Genomic DNA, 15,944 nt, shown 5'->3' on the forward strand with positions numbered 1-15,944 from the left:
CTTGTTTTGCGGTTAATCAGCCACATGACCCGTTTGAACCCACAAAGCAAAAAGGGATAAATGCGCAGCCTCCGTTTCCTTTCTGATTGTGTCCGTTCGGAGTGGGGGTGGGGTCGGAATGGAGGGTTTCCTCAATAGACTTTTCGGAATAGCGGGGTCTTCGAAAAAAAAGGGAAACCCCGCCATTACGATGAATTGAAGTCTATGTTCGGAACAGCGGGGTTTCGGAAAGGCGGGGCTCCAGGCTATAAAGCGGCCGGTGATTTTGTGACCCGCTGCAGGTGAGTGGGTGTGGGGGAGAGAGAGACATTAGCTTATAGCACTTTGCAGAAGAAGCTTTATAAAGTTCACTCCATTGACTTGTATTAGTTCACGGGGCTGAGCTGCCACATCCAATATGGGGGCGACGTCGACGTACGGTCCAGCGCCGATGCCTTCAGTTTATTACCGGGAATACTGACTGTAAAGTACCGTGTGTGTTTCATGGGTCTGACTGAGTCTGCAGTCTAACCCACCGTCACTGCCAGCAGCTCTTCAGAGCGGCTTACGATCACCGTAAATGTTAGAGAATTTCGCACTGGAAAAAAAATGTGCGGCTGATTTAACCAAGCAAACGCGAACCATGGCTGGCTTGACCGCAGTACAGAACTGGACATGGTGGTGATTTCCCCGCTGTTTCTGAAAACATGTACCACAGTCTATGCTACCAACACAGCCTTCACACTCTCTTCTTGTCCCTTCTCTTCCTCCAGTGTCGAATAAGCACACCGCCGCCCCCTAACGTAGATGCGTAGCACGGTCGGTCAGAAGAAGAAGAGAGGCCGCTGACGTCACTCTCCTGCGCCGCTTGGGATTGCGAATTCAAATTAGTTTTGGACCTTTTTTTGCGGGGGGGGCTTCAAAACGAAAAAGCAGTTTTCTTTGTCTTTGTGTAACAAAATGAGCAGTTTTGAAGAAGAAAATGAAAATGCAATTTGGATGATTTATTACTAATTTTATTTATGAGTCAAAAATGCAGCTCTGACTTTGAAATGAGAAAGCATTTCGGCTAATGCATTTTAATTTTCAAATTTGACATTTCAAATTGAATTTTGGTACCTATTTGCTGGGTCATCTTTTGAAAATTATATCTTAAATGTCCTTTTCCTTATCATTTAAATTAAGTTACATAATAAGCAGTCTTGAAGAAGAAAATGAAAATGCAATTTGGATGATTTATTACTAATTTTATTTATGAGTCAAAAAATGCAGCTACATTCTTAAAATGAAAAAGCATTTCTGTAAATGCATTTTAATTTGAATTATGGTACAAATTTGCTTCCATATAATTAAGCTAAACATTATCTACATGCAACAGCATTACTCAACTTACACAATTTTTATGAAAAAAATTAAGCAAAGTCTTTTGCCTCTTCACTGGTTTGCTGAACATCCTTAAGGGGCGTTCAGACCGAACGCGATAGACGCGAATGGAGCGGCTACTCTACATTGAAAATCAATGTAAATGGCGCGATTACACGCGATTCAGGCGACGGCGGCGCGAATGGAGCGTCTGGCGCGGCGCGAATGAAGCGTCTGGAGCGTCTGAAGCGTCTGGAGCGTCTGGCGCGGCGCGAATGAAGCGTCTGGCGCGGCGCGAATAAAGTTGAAAATATCCAACTTTTCAAGCGGCATCGCGCCGCGACATCCAATCAGCGACGAGTTCAAGCCGACGACGTCACTTCCATCACGTACGGTTGTTTACGGTTGCTCAGGGCAACGGTGGAGGAGAAGCTAGTTGTAGCTCAACTCAGACAGATGGACAGGCGCTCCACAGCTGAGATGCAGCGCCTGTAGTTGGTGTCCAGGCGGGAGATCCTGGCACCGACCCGAGCTAACAGGTCCTCGAACTGGGCTCCAGTCAGCCTGAGCTACCGCTGGAACCGGTCGTCATCCAGACGGAGCTCCTGGAGGAGACAGTGAAATTCCCCCAGCTCTGTGTGTCTTCGGAGGACTTCATGAACCCAGACACGACGGCGGGTGGTTTTCCGGCGTTTCTGGGACTTGTACAGCAGGTACAGTACAGCAACGGTGGTGATATCAGCCATGATAGACGTGGAAAGACAGCGGGTTGAGAAATACCGGTTCAAAAATGAGCGGGCAAGCGCGAATGACGCGAATGAAGCGAATGACGCGAATAGTCCAAAATGATCACGCGGCGCGAATGGAGCGTCTGGCGCGGCGCGAATTAAGCGTCTGAAGCGATTGTATTCGCGTCTATCGCGTTTGGTCTGAACGCCCCTTTACAAAGATCTGAATCAACGTCTGTCTGATTCAAATTACAACTGACAGAGAAATGTTTGCCGCCTGGCTCCGCCTGCTCATGGTGCGTTTAAAGGCGGCTCGGCAAAACGCGCTGCCACGTGTTAAAAATGATTTGAATGGTTGTAATGGCTGTAAAAAGTGCGGGGGACAGAGGGCACAGATACGGGAAGTGCGGGGGACATGTCCGCTACGCCCATGCCCTCTCCACACCCCCTGCCCCCGAGCCCACCCCCACACCCGAACACCATGAGCCGAGAGACATCCAGCAGATTCTAGGCCTGCTGTGCTCTCACCTGATAGATCAGGTACCACAATAGGCAGATTTATTTATTTATTTATCTATTTATACATTTGTTTATGTATTTATTTATTCTTAAAAAGAAAAAAAAGGTGTTATGTTCTGAACAAAATGTATTTCATATTAATGGATTGAAACTGAAATTTGAAATTTCTTAAAATAATTACTTTATTAACAAAAATAATTTTGGAAGTTTATCTCATTTTAACATGTCAATGGATTCTTCAATTACATCAAGTTGATGCTGTTCATGCTGCTGCTTTTTAGTTCGGAGTGTTTTTCTGTATAATTTTAGTGTTTCCCAATAATGGAGGCGGACCTCAGGGTTGTCAAGTTGTCTGTGTTTTTGATTTGATAAACTCCTGAGTGTTTTTTTCAGATGTCTGCAGTCCGTATCAAACCACTTTTAACTGGTTGACCTTTTTGATCTGTGGTGTTGACATTTTCTCAGGTTAGATAAATGTGCCGCATTGTCAAATATGTTGTTCAGAATCTGTAATGCCTGATTTAGGCCATCGTCACAGTGGGGATATGAGGTGGAAAGAAAATGGTCTAATTGAGATAGAATTGTTTGATGTCTGATTGCTTTCTGGTAGTCATCGTTGCTATTGGTTGTTCATCTATAAGGATGTTTTGTATAGTTAAATTTAGTGCGTTCAGCTGCATGAGGGTCTGTTGCTGTCTTTCTAATGTAGAGTGTTATTTTACTATGGTCAGATAAGTGTGTGAGGAGGCTGACTGTGAATGCTCTCAGACAGAAGGTTATTGACATGGTTATCTATGGTAAACTGGTGTTTGTTCTCCTAACATCAAGGGCGTTTTTGAAAGATCATGATATTAGTTTTCTTCATAATTACTGCTAGGGCCAAGTTTTGACAGTACTTTTCTACTATGTCCAGCTGTTGCTGTAGTCCTTGTTCAGTAGGAGACAGTAGAACAAGGTCATCAGCATAAAACAGAGACCTCACCTCTCTATCTAGGAGGGAGAGGCCAGGAGCAGCACATTGATCCATCTCAACAGCAAGTTCGTTGATATACAAAATATACGAGTCTGACTTAAATTGCAGCCCTGGCGTGCACCTCTTCTCTGGGTGAAGAAGTCAGTTTGTTTGTGTCCAATTTTAACAGCACACATATTTTCCAAATACACTGATTTGACCAGATCATACATTTTGCCCCCTATACCACAGTGGAGGAGCCTGTAATTGAGCCCTTCATGCCAAATAGAGTCAAAAGCTTTCTTGAAATCAATGAAACAAGTAAATATTACCATTACCATTTTTTGTTTAGTGTACGTTTGTTAATTAAGGTGTGAAGGGTATATACATGGTCGGTGGTGCGGTGTTTTGTGAGGAAGCCAATTTGGCTTCTGTTCAAGATGGAGTGTTCCTCAAGGAAATCTAGTATTCTTTTATTAAGAATACTGCAGAATAGTTTACCCAGACAGCTGCTGACACAGATGCCACGGTAGTTATTAGGGTCTAATTTGTCCCCACTCATATGAATGGGGGAAATGAGCCCTTTGCACCAGATGTCAGGAAAACATCCTGACTGTAGTACAGTATTGAACAACTTCAACAGTGCACCCTGCATCTCTGGGGTGCTGCATTTGAGCATTTAATTTTAATGCTGTCTGGACCACAAGCTTTCCTCTGCTGGAGAGATTTTGTCTGTGTGGTCAGTTCTTCCCATTAATTGGGAAATCAAGGGGGTTTTGGTTGTTTTTAATTGTTTCTTCTAATGTTTGGAGTTTTTCTTGTATACTACGCTGATCTGAATTGATTTGATTTATTGGTATGTCTCTGTACAGATTTTCAAAATGTGCTCTCCAGATGTCACCATTTTGGATGGGTAGTGTCTGTTGCTTTATGTTGAACTTGTTCCACATATCCCAGAACTGATTTTGATTAATGGCATGTTCAGTATCTTCAAGTTTCATGTGAGTATAATTTTGTTTTTTGTTCCTAAGTGCACATTCATATTTCTTTAAAATTTCATTGTATCTAATGCGTAAGGCTGGGTTGTTTGGTTGGCGACGTTTTTCATTTGCTATTGTTCTCAGGTCTTTTCTGATGGTCTTGCATTCTTGATCAAACCATTTCTCAGTGTTTTGCCTTTTAACAGGCTTCCATCTTTGTTTTATGAGGTCAGCTTTTATAGCCGCCTTGTGAAATATCATATTGATATCATCAGTGGCCTTTTTTACACCATCTCTGGTAGAGACATATTGGTTTCGGTCATATATTGATATGTCATTCATCAGATCAGGTGAGTTCAGGCCATGATGAATTTGTCTCCACTGTCTGGGGCCCATCTGTAGGTAGGATTTAATTTAAACAGTTTGCTGGGTTCGCTTTTTGTGTCACTCATTTGATCTTAGAGTTAAGGCCCAACAGAGATGCACTATCTTCCTGCCACTTTAATTTATTTCAGAGTCAAGGTTGTTGGTGTGGTAAACAGGGGGGCCTGACCAAATACATGGTTGTTGCCCTGCAGGTCCATGACATCAGATTCAATTCCGGTTTGTCCATTCAGATCTCCAGTTAGAAGCACGTTTCCCTGGGCCTGGAAGTAGGCAATTTCTGAATTGAGAGTGTCAAAGATGTCTTCTTCAAAATAAGGACAATCTACTGAGGGTATATAAATTGCACAGAGATATAGATCCTTATCAGTTATGCATTGGGTTTGATCTAATCTCAACCAAATGTGTGATTTACCCTGGTTTATTGGTGAGATCTGATGGCAAAGTTCTCCTTTATACCTCACCAAGATCCCCCCTGATGTTCTGCCCTTGCGTATGTTCCATAACTTCATTATATCCTGGAGGACAGTAAGTGAGCAAATCATTTTGACACCATGTTTCTGTCAATACAATTATATCAACGGATTTCATGAATTCAGGTTTTCCGCTCCTTAGCGCAAAAGTTGAGGAGTGGAGACCCTGAATCTTCCAACAGCTTACATGAAATGAATGCATAAGAAAACAATCAAAATGAACCTTATAGTGAGACAAATATGAAAATACCTACAACTATCCATATATTTATAATACTAAATAATGATTTCAAATATAATCCATGGATGTATCTACTATTTTTACCAATATTACCATTGTACTGAATACTACTATTGTCATTATTACTATTACTAACTAATAATATATTTCTATATTATTGATATGGGAAAGGGCTCTGAATATGTATATCTTAGCTGGACAGAAGCCGGGTGTACAGGGTGTTCAGCATCTCCCTGATGTATCCCAGCTCAGAGGTAGCTGGGGGAGGGACTGCAGGTGCTGTTCCATAGTTCTGCTGCTGTGGATGGGGAGGTGGTCCAGGGGCAGGTACTGTTGCATAGTTCTGCCGCTGCAGGTGGGGATGTGGACCAGGGGCAGGTGCTGCTGCATAGCTCCGTTGCTGTAGATGAAGAGGCGGACCAGGGGCAGGTGCTGCTGCATAGCTCCGTTGCTGTAGATGAAGAGGCGGACCAGGGGCAGGTGCCGCTGCATAGTTCTGCTGCCGATGCTGTAAGGGGGATGGTGGGCAGGGACTGAGGAGGGGAAAAGGAGGCTTCCTTTGGTTGTGTTTCACGGTGGTGAGGTGGTGGGCATGTGGGGAGTGGGAGGTCCAGGCTGAGCTGTTGTGTCTCCTCACAGTAGGGGGGATGATCCTGGGATGGTAATGGAGAAGAGGAGGTCTTGGATGGTCTCTGAAGCTTCTTGTAGAAGAGAGGTTGGAAGGACTGCGTCCTAGGGCCGAATCTTTGAGGGTCTTTGCAAAGATCTTCACCTTTTCTTTGTGAAGATGGAGTCCATCATAGAGGTCCCAGGTGCCAATGGTTGGATGGAGGGCCAGGTGGATGTTGGGCAAGATGGCAAATCCTCTTTTGATCTCCATATTGATGTCATGGATGACATGAGGAGGGGTGTCAGTCCCAGGTAACAGGGTGGAGATCACAATGCGGGTGTCAGGGAATTCCTTACTGGCCTGCTCTGACATCTTTCCAACTGCCTCAGCAGTGTCTTTTCAGAGGTTATGTAGGTCATTTGTTCCTTTGTGGATCACCAGGTATTGAGGGCTCCTGAGGGTCTCCTTTTTTAAACAACTTCATTGGCCTGTGGTGCTGCAGCATTTTGATAGCACTTTTTTACCATGAAAAAGCTTGTTTGTGTCCAGGAATTTTCCATTTGAGTCAGCAAGCAGGACCACTTGTGGAGCTTGTTCTTCTGGCTGAGTGGAGGGCAGCTGGGATGGGCAGAGCTGGCTGTGTGGGTGTATCAGGAGTTGCCAGGGTGTTGTTGGGCTGGGTGCAGAGCAGAGACAGTGGGCCAGAAACAAGGCAGTGGCTTGGGACACTGGCAGGGAGAGTCTGCCAGTGAAGCTGCTGCACAGTGTTGTTTTGACGGTCAGACAGCCTTGCCTGGGTCAGCTTTTTGAATTCAGTAAAGTCCAGTTCCAGCAGGGCCATACTCTCCTTCAGTGGTTGGTGGAACTGGCAGGTGTGGGAGGGGCAGAGATGGATAAGGAGGTGTGGTTCTCTGTTGGGCTCTCATCATCTACACTATCAGAGGGGACATTGATCCTCTTGGTGTTCACCTCAGCTTTTAACAAGGAGAATGCCTCTTCAAAGGTCTCCAGGTTGGTTTCGTTCCCCTGGACCATGACCTTTCCTTTGGTGTAGTAATTGATGGTGAGCAGAGGATCATCCTTGTCAAGCTTTTCATTTACAGATCTTTAATCTGCCTCCTGAGTCGATGCCTTCACTTGATACATATGCATAATTGTTGCACAGAGTATCTTTACAGATATAGATGGGGTCAGTGAAGAATATGAGGTTGTTTTCTTCCTTCCTTCTTTGTGTTGGGTGTAGTCAGTAAAGAGGACCTCCGGATTTTCATGTAGTGTCTTCTCCTTGTGTTTCTCCCTAGCTGCTGCACTCTTACATTTAGCAGGGTATCCACCTCCCTGCTGTCTGTCCTGTTAGCTGCCTTCTGACCAGTTTCCATGGCGATCACTTGTTTACTCCACAGGGGGCTCAACTGTTTACTTTCTTTGCTATTTTAGCCTTTAAACAGAGTATTTGTTGGTTTGTTTGTTTGTTCTTCTTCTTTTACTTCATAGGATACCTCTTCTGTAATCGTTTTTAGTGCAGTTTCTCCTTGTAAATGTTGGTAACAGTGGCAGGTAGTATCCAAGTTAGCAGGTGATATCAGGTTACACAGTTGACAGCTAGCTAGTTGACGGCTAGCTAGTTGTTTTGATTTAAAATATATATCCAAAGATGATTTTTTTTCTTCTGTTTTGATAATTAATTTTGTCACCTCTTCTTTTCGTCACCTCGTCCTTTCTGAATAATATTTGAAGGTTCTTTTGTAAATGTCCTACTTTTAAGGTCCAAGTTTGAGAAATATTCAGGAGCTCATTTTTGATGCAGCTTCTTCTCATGGAATTCTCTCTCTCTCTCTCTCTCTCTCTCTCTCTCTCTCTTTCTCTCTCTCAGACACACACGCAGACACACTTCAGAGTGGGTGTGTTGCAGAGAACCAGAAATAATTGCATAAGACAGAATTCAACATTCTGTTTACTTCAGTAGCTCAAAGAAAGGCAGTGGGACAGCTTGAGGGTGTGCGATTGTGTGTGTGAGAGAGAAACATCAAGTATTAAAACAGCTGTGTTTTTCCCTGCTTCACCTCGCATGATATGAAACTCAATCCAATCAACCTGCACCTTTTTTCAGATTTTGTGTACTTCAGGCTTATGCGTGTGCGTGTGTGCGTGTGTTAACATGTGTCCTGTGACACGTCAACGCCACAACATGGCTTTAAAGGCAAAGTTTGTCATTTCTGTTGCTAACTATTTCTCAGTCAAAAATTTTGAAAATTAGAATGGCAAAAGCCCAACAGTCCCAGTGTAGTTCTATCAAGCTAAATCCAACATCAAATGAAACACATTTAAATCATGTGTGTTGGATTGGGTAAGGATGCTGGGGACATGTCCACACCAATATCCAGGTATTGGTAAACAAACAGTTAACAGATCTTAATCTCTACCAGTCCCGCCTCCCTGAACTAATATAGTTAATATGTTTGGCATCACAGTAGCATATGTTTGTGAAGTGCTCTATCAAAATCACATGGATGTTGCAACTGCACATTTCAAGATGAATGGGGATTTAAGTCAACATCTTGATATTTTGTCTTTGGGGGTTTTGTTTTGATTTTAAATGAGTCTTAGCTCTCACAATATGAAACGCTTATCACCAGATTCAGAATATAAATAGCTTTCTGAAGCTTGTCAAGGCATGATGACCAAATTTGTTCTGAGCTTGGTTAATGTAGGCCTGCGGTAACAAATCATTCGGTAATGTACATAGGTGTAGTGCTGCGTCTCAGTTTGCATTGTCCATTTGAATGTTAAAATATTGAAATCATAAATTTCCTAAAACGATGCTGCATGCTGTCAACAAAGGTTGGCATCTTCTCATTAGCAAAGCTGAACAGCTTAGTAAGAGCAGATTGTTACACTGTGGGACATATATACATATGGTGTTAAATATATGTAACAAACTGGACACGTACAGTATCGTCCTGTCATACACTCTGTGTGCGAAGGTTGAGGGGCTGCATTTCACCGCCCTACACATGAGTAACTAAGAATGCAGCACAAACAACTGAACCTATATTCATATAAAACATAACATTTTCAGTGGCAAAAATATTCACAATAGGACAGTCGTTATTATTAAAAGTTATAGTGCCCAGCAACAACTTTGATCAAAACTACCTGCTGCAGTCACACTACCCATTACCATCCATAATCATTAAAGACAAGGATATGATGAAAACTAAGCTTGATGAATAAAGATTCCCATGGTATGTCATAATTCTAAGCGAATCAGCTATAATATTAAAATAAACTGTAGAAATTATGAGAGTTATGAAATTAGGAGAATATGAGAAAGTCAGTTATGAGACATATAAAATACTTAAAGATGAAAGTAGTATAAAGTATGTATTAAAGTCATAATCATTAAGAAAAATCCGTGTATCATTCGATTTTCCTTTCAGAAACGGGTATTAAAAAACTAAAAACTAGTGGTTATTTGATTTTCGTTTTAGAATATAAAACTAAAACTTGAAATACAAGGCGTTTTTCTTTTTCATGGTCAAAAAGGGATGAGTGAAATTATAAAAATGATTCAATTTTCATTTTCTATGTCATATAACAAAAAATAAAATCACTAGAAAACAGAAACGGAAAAAAGGCCTGTTTATTCATATTCTGAGACCGGATGTTGTCATTTACAGGATGGTGCTGTGTAGAAGAAACAGTAGGCTTGTAGGCTACGGCGGGGCAATCTACCGTGACACATGGACATGGAACTGCGGTCAAGCCAGCCGTCACCCCGATCTCCGTGGTCAAATCAGCTGCACTAAAATTTCGAGTGTGCAAGTATTCTCAGCATTATGGTAAACGCGGAGAAACAGCGTATTAACTTTAGGTTTTCAAAATAAAGGTATTAAGAACAGTAAGCTATAATTCGAACCTACATTTAAAATAAAATAGGTTACATTAAAGTGTTTCATGAGCCCATGATGAAGAAAAAAACACTTAATATCAAGTGTCTTTACTGCACCAGTGTAGAGACATGCCAAAATAAAAGTCCCATATTTATGCCTCCAGTTCGCATATTTGGCCATATTTGAGGTGCTTAAAAACACATTGCTCAATATTTCTGGCTACTGGTGGTATATTTGAAATCTACACATCTAAGTCTACCACTATACTTGATGTCAAGCATTTTTACTGCACGAATGTTGAGCTATTCAATAATAAAATTCCCCATTTGTACCTCCAAGTGGCATATTTTCATATATTTGAGCTACTGTAAAAACACTTTGCTCAATAATTACATGCTATGGATGGTATACTTAACTTCTACACATATAAGACTACAAGCATACTTTTTATTGGACCAATGTGGATAAATTCAACAAAAAAGTCCCATATTTATACCTGCAGATTCCATATTTTCATATATTTGACGTACTGTAAAAACTCTTTGCTCAATAATTCCTGGCTATGGATGGTACATTTGACTTTTACACATCTAAGACTACAACTATACTTGATATCAAGGAGAAATTCTAAAATAAAAGTCCCATATTTATGCCTGGAGATTGCATATTTGACCATATTTGAGCTGCTGTAAGAACACTTGTGTAGAAGTCCACCCCTGCTAGCAGTTCTCTTGAGTGGCTGTGTGATTGTGTGTGTGTGTGTGTGTATGTGTGTGTGTGTGTGTGTGCACGTGCAGTGAGCAAGAGCATGCGCTTGTGTTTAGGGCGGGGGTAGGGGAACAAAAAAAATCTTTGCACCGGGGCCCATCACCATGATGTTACGCTATTATACACGATGTGTAGAAGTTAAGTATACCATCCATAGCCAGGAATATCGAGCAAAGTGTTTTTACAGTAGCTCAAATATATGAAAATATGCCACTTGGAGGTACAAATGGGGAAATTTATTGTTGAATTTCTCCACATTGGTGCAGTAAAAATGCTTGATATCAAGTATAGTGGTAGTCTTAGATGTGTAGATGTCAAATATACCATCAGTAGCCAGGAAATATTGAGCAATGTGATTTTACAGTAGCTCAAATATGGTAAAATATGCAAACTGGAGGCATAAATATGAGACTTTTATTTTGGCATGTCTCTACACTGGTGCAGTAAAGATACTTCATATTAAGTGTTTTTTCTTCATCATGGGCTCATGAAACACTTTAATGTAACATATTTTATTTAAAATGTAGGTTCGAATTATAGCTTACTGTACTTAATACCTTTATTTTGAAAACCGAAAGTAAATACGCTGTTTCTCCGCATTTACCATAATGCTGAGAATACTTGTACACTCGAAATTTAAGTGCGGCTGATTTGACCACGGAGATCGGGCTTGACCGCAGTTCCATACTGCCACGGTAGATTACCCCGCCGTAGCCTACTAGCCTACTGTTTCTTCTACACAGCACCGTCCTGTAAATGACAACATCTGGTCTCAGAATATGAATAAACAGGCCTTTTTTCCATTTCTATTTTCTAGTGATTTTATTTTTTGTTATATGAAATAGAAAATGAATATCAAATCATTTTTATAATTTCGCTCATCCCTTTTTAACCTTGAAAAAGAAAAACGCCTTGTATTTCAATTTTAATTTTTTTATTTTAAAACGAAAATCAAATAACCACTAGTTTTTTGTTTTTTAATACCCGTTTCTGAAAGGAAAATCGAATGACCAAAAGATACACAGACCTGCAACACACCAAGAAGACTATAACTTCCGCTTCACACAAATCGGACAAATTAAATATCAAAATCAAAATCTTTCCGTGGCCCGTTATTTCATTTCCTATTTTTGATCTGAGCAATAAATCAAAAGTACAAAAAATGAACCATTATTTGTTTTCTGGTATCAGATTCAAAAACGAATACGGAAACAACAATTTTTCCTTTTTCGATTTTGGTATCTCAATTGAATATGAAAAGAACAAATGATACACGGATTAAGAAAAACTGAGAAAGTCATAGTTCTGACTTTCTAACTCATAATTTTGACATTTTCATAAATGATCTGTCTTTAACTGGGTCATTGTGCTGATAATTTTTTTAATAACAATATTAATATAGTAACTAATTCCTACTAGTTTGCATGACCCCAGTAATTATGAAATCATGGCCACAACCCTGTTTGCAAGGAAACATTCCACTTGTCAGTGGTCTTTGTGAATTATTTAGGCCTGGGAAGTAGTCGACGTAATTGACGACATAAATTCGTCGACATGAATGATTTCATGCGTCGTCCACAACAGGAAGTTGTAGTACCTGCAGAGGCTGACAATAGCCCCTCTCACACAGAGACGCTGCATTAACGCCGCAGCGGCGGGTCGTCAATTCTTCACCGTTGGTCATTCACACAGTGTGAAGCACCGCTGGAATAAAGACGAACCGCCATGTAATTCACACAGAAAGCTGCGCTGTCGCTCCTAAAGAGACGTGACGGTACACGTCATAATGATGACATCGGGGTGTTTCCCAGGTGTTTCCCCTGTCGATGTAAACCCATGGACTGTTTTATAATGTGTAGTGATTGAGAACCCGGCCCCTTAAACATCATGGAAGGTGAAAGAGTTACGTTTTTCGCGCTAAATTACATTATAACATAATCGCCATCAGTAAACAGGTTGCTGCGTGAATCTGTCACTTGCGGGGCGGAGGCTGTTTCCTGGGGGAAAGTTCACTGAAGTCCTGGTCGGGAGGGCTGACCATCGCGGTGATTTATTTCAACACAACCACTTGAGAGAGTTAAAGGTTTTTGCCGGTGACAGACGCTGTTTTTCGGGCAGAAATTAGACGAAGAGTTGGTAGGACAGACGCTGCTCCGCCTACAACCGCGGTATTTTTTTCCTCATAAAAGTTACCAACGACAGTTACAGTTACTACGTTACTTTTGTTTGGTCATGTAACATTAAATTAATCGTTAGATTAGTCAACTAATCGAAAAAATAATCGCTAGATTAATTGTTTGAAAAATAATCGTTTGGGACAGCTCTAGAATTATTTGTTAATTATTTAAGAGAGAGTAACGATGTGTGTGCACATGCCAGTGGCCATCACATGTGCACGTGCGTGTTTACGCACACACAAGTGCATCTTAGGTGCACTTCAGTACTTAAAGAAACAAATAGCACTACACCCCTGGTAATGTAACCTGTGTAATTGCTCTCTTTTTCAGGTGCCAACAGACCTAGGAACCTCCTGGCAGGACATGCTTTGCAAACGCTTCACATTTCAATATCTGTGATTTCCTTTGTCTGACTCCCTACCAATATCAAAATGAAAACTACTTCCTTGATTTAAATCCACAAGATCCAGACTTTTATTTGGATTTGCATGAAATTGTACTCACTCATCCATACATTGTTCTGTGAGAAATTAATGAAAATGTTGAAAAAAAAGCAGTGTTTATAAAAGTGAGAAAAATTCCTGGATATGTCCCTTTATCCGGATCTCCACCAAAACTTGCGCTGCTTCCTGGTCCGGTGGATCTGAAGGTGGCTGTGCTGCTTCCTGGTCCAGTGGTGCTGAAGGCGGACGTGCTGCTTCCTGGTCCACGGCTCCAAAATATTCAAGAATTGCTCCTGCAAAGACAAAACTCCTCAGGTTACCAAGCAAAATAGATCCTAAGAAAATTTCAAATTATAAAATTGAGTTTTGTTATACTAATGCAGAAATTCATGATCTGTTTTTATAATAAACATTGCAGCATACAGTACAGTGTCTGTTTAAAGCACCAAATTTCAAAGTTGTTACTTTTAAGCAGTTTTGGACACATTGTACTTGTTACAGTTATAAAGCAAAGATAAATGACTGATGAGCACTTTGTGATACTCAAGGAATATTTTTAATTATAAAGTGGACTACTTGTGCCTAACTGATGATCTGGTCTTAACCTATATTCTGTGGGCAGAACTAACGGTCATATGTAGTATAGTTTACTTTAAATTGTCTTTCATTTGTGTTATTGTCTTTGGAATAAAACAAAGTAATACATCAAAAACATAACTAAACTGTAAGAATGTAGGCACATTTGTTCAAATTATATTGTCACAATAAATATTCTAATAAATGTGGTAAAGAAAGACGCAACTAACTCAGCAGAGTTAACAATAATCCACTCAGAGCAATAATCCACTGCCACAATAGTCCATAATAATCCACAATAGGCCTAATATATATATGTGTGTTGTTTAGCACACTTCACATTAGAGACCTATAAACTGAGGACACACTAAAACAATCCTAAAGTCATGTTACGTGGCAAATATTTAACAGCAGAGGAGGTCTATGACGGACCTACAGCTCCACTGGAAGACGATACAGCAGACATGACAGACCAAATGTAATGCCAATGAACTGGACGTGCTATAATTCATTAGGTGTCACTTCAGTCAGTCAAGTCTGATGGCATTTATATGTGACATATACATTTTATATTAGCCCTTTTCTAAAGCAAACACTTAAGCTAGCTAAAGATTCAGCATTAACTCCCCATCCACCCACATCATGAGAACAAAGCTTACCTTTGTCCTGTGAGCGTTTTTCTTTAGCTAGTTTCTTCTTTTTTCTTTCTTCTCAACCAGATGAATAGATTTGTTTTGATGCCATGCCGTGAATGACCGATACCTGTGGCTCAGCTCAACTTGCCTCACATCTTCTCGCTTAGTAGTACTGGTCGTCATAGCAACACTGTGCAGTAGACAACAGATCTGACCAATCGGTAGAGAGTAGGTGTGTGGGCCAGGTGCCAGTACTTGTCACACCTTTTCCATCGGGTCACTCCTCAGATATTGAGACAGCACTTGCAACTTGTGGTGAGGGGGCCCTATGCACCCACAGTCAGCATATAGCAAGAAACGGCTCTGCCAACAGAAACTGAATTTTTCTGCTGTCATTAATTTTAGAATGGGCGCTGAAAAAATCTTTACCTATCCCAAGCCTTCCGTACACTTATGTCCAATAGTTGAGCTGAGGAGTGCTCAAACACTTTTGACCAACACGTTGCTCCACCTGCCAGCGCGTTTAATACAGTAGCTTGGTCAGTGGCTTTAAAGCGGTAAAACTCCAAGCTTTCCATTTTGTTCTCTTTGGCAACACAGCTGGCAAAAGGCATCAATTGCAGGTGTTTTTTTGCTAGCTTGTTAAAGAGAAAATTAATTATCCCTGAAACAGTCCCACTCGTGGTTTGCAAAGCTAGTGACTTCCACAATGATTCTTGAAAATCTGGCCAAATCCATAATCGTGCTGATAAACAGCACCAAAAATATAATCTCATTTGCGGAGTCAAACTTTGTCTGTGTGGTGACTAACATAAACCCAAAACAACGTCCACAGTTCAGGTAGTGTAGATTTTGTAGGAACACAAGCCCTTTGCAGAGGCGCAGCTTGTGAACAGGCAAGGCAGGCAACTGCTTGGGGCCCCCGGCCGATAGGGGGCCCCCGAGGTCTGACAAACTGTACCCCACAACAATGTCTCACGTTGTAGCCGCCCCAGGCCCAGGCCGTAATTTACGGGGCCCCGAATATACAATGATAAATAATACAGTCTATGGTTCTAGACTGGGGCCCCCACTCCATTCCCAAAACACGATTTACAATGACATGTCAGTAGGAAACCTCCCTAAAGGAGCCCCACGTCATCCCCGTCTAATTTGGATGACACACGTACGTTGACATTAACGTCAGTAATCGAAGTTGGCGTCCACGAAGAAAGATGAAGAGGA

The 15,944-nt window shown here is 41.2% G+C and overlaps 2 protein-coding genes and 1 long non-coding RNA gene across 12 annotated transcripts in view; 1 reads left to right on the forward strand and 2 right to left on the reverse strand.

Moving 5' to 3' along the window:
- The window catches only part of fat3a (FAT atypical cadherin 3a), a 417,900-nt gene that overhangs the window by 330,562 nt on the left and 71,394 nt on the right, over nt 1–15,944 (reverse strand). The window lies entirely within an intron of this gene.
- LOC115569629 (uncharacterized) lies at nt 1,992–13,522 on the forward strand. Its single transcript, XR_003981575.1, has 2 exons — nt 1,992–2,054; nt 13,397–13,522. It is a non-coding gene; the product is annotated as an uncharacterized LOC115569629 (long non-coding RNA).
- Nucleotides 4,849–6,728, reverse strand: LOC115569605 (formin-like protein 20). The gene is made up of 3 exons (XM_030397610.1): nt 5,834–6,728; nt 5,320–5,422; nt 4,849–5,167 (listed from the first exon to the last, which is right to left on the reverse strand). The coding sequence occupies exons 1-2, from the start codon at nt 6,598–6,600 to the stop codon at nt 5,416–5,418; spliced, it is 774 nt and encodes a 257-aa protein (XP_030253470.1). The 5' UTR covers nt 6,601–6,728; the 3' UTR covers nt 4,849–5,167; nt 5,320–5,415.

Source organism: Sparus aurata, chromosome 2, assembly GCF_900880675.1.
Source record: "Sparus aurata chromosome 2, fSpaAur1.1, whole genome shotgun sequence".
NCBI classification, from domain to species: Eukaryota; Metazoa; Chordata; class Actinopteri; order Spariformes; family Sparidae; genus Sparus; species Sparus aurata.